This window comes from Colobus angolensis, unplaced genomic scaffold (genome assembly GCF_000951035.1).
Source record: "Colobus angolensis palliatus isolate OR3802 unplaced genomic scaffold, Cang.pa_1.0 Scaffold267, whole genome shotgun sequence".
Classification (NCBI taxonomy): domain Eukaryota; kingdom Metazoa; phylum Chordata; class Mammalia; order Primates; family Cercopithecidae; genus Colobus; species Colobus angolensis.
Window position 1 is genome coordinate 860,153 of NW_012115899.1, and position 2,650 is coordinate 862,802.

Genomic DNA, 2,650 nt, shown 5'->3' on the forward strand with positions numbered 1-2,650 from the left:
TTAGCTGGGCGTGGCGATGCGTGCCTGTAATCCCAGCTACTCGGGAGGCTGAGGCAGCAGAATTGCATGAACTCGGGAGGTGGAGGTTGCAGTGAGCTAAGATCGCCCCATTGCACTCCAGCCTGGTGACAGAGTGAGACTCTGTCTCACAAAAAAAAAAGAAATGTAACTCCTACAAATGGAGCCAGGCGTGGCCTTTTCAATTTTCTAGCTGCCCTATTAAAAGGAATAAAAGGAAACAGATGAAATTAATTTTAATTGCCTATTTTATTTAACCCAGTGTATCCAACACATTATCATTTTGATGTATGATAATCAAGGCTGGGTGTGGTGGCTCACACCTGTAATCCCAGCATTTTGGGAGGCCAAGGCAGGCAAATCCCTGAGGTCAGGAGTTGGAGACCAGCCTGGCCAACATGGCGAAACTGCCTCTCTACTAAAAATACAAAAATTAGCTGGGCATGGTGGTTTGAGCCTGTAATCCCAGCTACTCAGGAGGCTAAAGCACGAGAATCGCTTGAACCTGGGAGGCGGAGGTTGCAGTGAGCCAAGATTACGCCACTGCACTCTAGCCTATGCAGCTATATGCAGCTCACGCCTATAATCTCAGCTACGGGGAAGGTTGAGGCAGGAGGATCACTTGATCCTAGAAATCTGAGACCAGCCTGGGCAACACAGTGAGACTCCACGTGGCCATGGGTTTAAGAAAAAGGATTAAATGAGATAGTGTATATTTTTTGTCATACTAGATTGTAGTCTGGTGCGTGTTTTCTATTTACATCTCAGTTCAGACTAGCCACATGTGGCTAACGATTTTGGTATTGGACAGTGAGGGTATAACCAAATGTCTCTTCCCAGAGCCCTTCTTCCTGCCCACCACCCCCATGGCCCCACCCTGTTCTTCTTTCCTCCTTCTGGGGATCCTTTTGGGGATCCTTCTCTGTGCCTCTTATCTTCCACTTCCTCTTGGCTGTGGTCTCTCTTGCCTGTAGAATCCTTGCTGGGCTGTGGGGCTACTGCTTAGGAAAGGGCTGTGCTTCCTCTGAACTCCTTGCCCCATCCTACCCCTCCTCTCCTCCCTTCTTTCTCTTCCTTTGTTCCTGCTTGTTAGGAGCCAAGAGCTGCCCCTGACCAAGGCCGCAGGCTGACAGGGGCGGGTGAAAGGTTTCCGAGGAGGGGAAGACAGCTCTCCCTGGAGGGAAGCAAGACGTCTGAGAACTCAGCCTTCAAATGCCTTTCTAAGATCTTAGCTTTGCTAGTTCCTCAAAGAGCTGACATTTATTGAGGGGTGAGCCACAACTCTCTTCCCCTTTTCCTCTTCTGAACTTTCTGTGGATTCCTCTGGTTGGTTTTTTTTTTTTTTTTTTGAGATGGAGTCTCGCTCTGTCGCCCGGGCTGGAGTGCCATGGCACTATCTCAGCTCGCTGCAACCTCTGCCTCCCTGATTCAACCAATTCTCTTGCCTCAGTCTCCTGAGTAGCTGGTACTACAGGTGTGCGCCACCATACCCGGCTAATTTTTTGTGTTTTTAGTGAAGGCAGGATTTCATCATGTTGGTTGGCCAGGCTGGTCTCAAACTCCTGATCTCAGGTAATCCGCCCATCTCGGCCTCCCAAAGTGCTGGGATTATAGGCTTGAGCCACTGTGGCTGGCCTTGTTTCTTCTGTTTATAGCACAGAGAATGCTGTTCTCAGCTGAGTCTGACCCCAGTGGAGGGCAGGCCCGGGCAGTTTGCTGCAACTCACCGGCAGCAGCACCTCAACCGTGAAGTTGGGGAGTGGACGCTGCCCACCACAGTCCTGCTCCAGGACATCCTGGGAGGCCTGTGCCTCCCCCTGCCCGTGTGTCTGCCCCTGTCCAGTGTGTTCTCTTCTGCTTCCAGGGGCGGGAGCAGGATGTGAGCAGAATCCTCCAGGCCCTGCACGAGTGCCTTGCTGCCCTTCCCCGGCAGCAGCTCCAGAGCGTCGTGGGCATCGGGGTGTCGGGCCAGATGCATGGAGTTGTGTTTTGGAAAACAGGCCAAGGTATGCTGGGCTCGGGGATGGTCTCAGGCTGGTAGCAGTCGCTTCCAGAACGAGAGCAGGCCGCAGGAGAGCAGGGCCACAGGGCTTTCTGAGAAGGGTCGGGTTATCCTGCACTGGGAATAGGGTCTTGTTTCTTGGAATGGACGAACACGGGCTGCCTCCTGCGTGGGTGAGCATTCTGTTTGTACCAATGTGAGGTGAACAAGGGGACTGCCAACTCCCATGTCATCAGCACATTTTCCACGAAGAGGGATCCACGAAGAGGGATCCATGAAGAGGGATCCAGAGAGCGTTTTCTTGGATTCTCCTGAAGGATCCAGCAGAGTGCCTTTTCCACAGCGTTCTCTTTACCGTGTCAGTATCTCAGAACGTTAATGCAGACAACCAAGAGATTGGCTGTGGCCACAGGAGGTGCCAGGATACAGAGGGCACGCTTTTGAATTGGGGCACATTTGTCGTTGTTTACATATTTGTGATTTTGAAAATTCCAGGGCATATCTTTTTGTTGTTGTTGTTGTTGAGATGGAATTTCACTCTTGTTGCCCAGGCTGGAGTGCAATGGTGTGATCTCGGCTCACTGCAACCTCCGCCTCCCGGTTTCAAGAGATTCTCCTGCCTCAGCCTCC

At 51.7% G+C, this 2,650-nt stretch overlaps 1 protein-coding gene across 1 annotated transcript in view; it reads left to right on the forward strand.

The window, feature by feature from the left end:
* SHPK (sedoheptulokinase) overlaps positions 1-2,650 on the forward strand; it is a 31,972-nt gene that overhangs the window by 7,802 nt on the left and 21,520 nt on the right. The window contains exon 2 of the mRNA XM_011947479.1: positions 1,854-2,024. Within this exon, the coding sequence (XP_011802869.1) occupies positions 1,854-2,024 (171 nt within the window). The remainder of the gene's footprint in view (positions 1-1,853; positions 2,025-2,650) is intronic.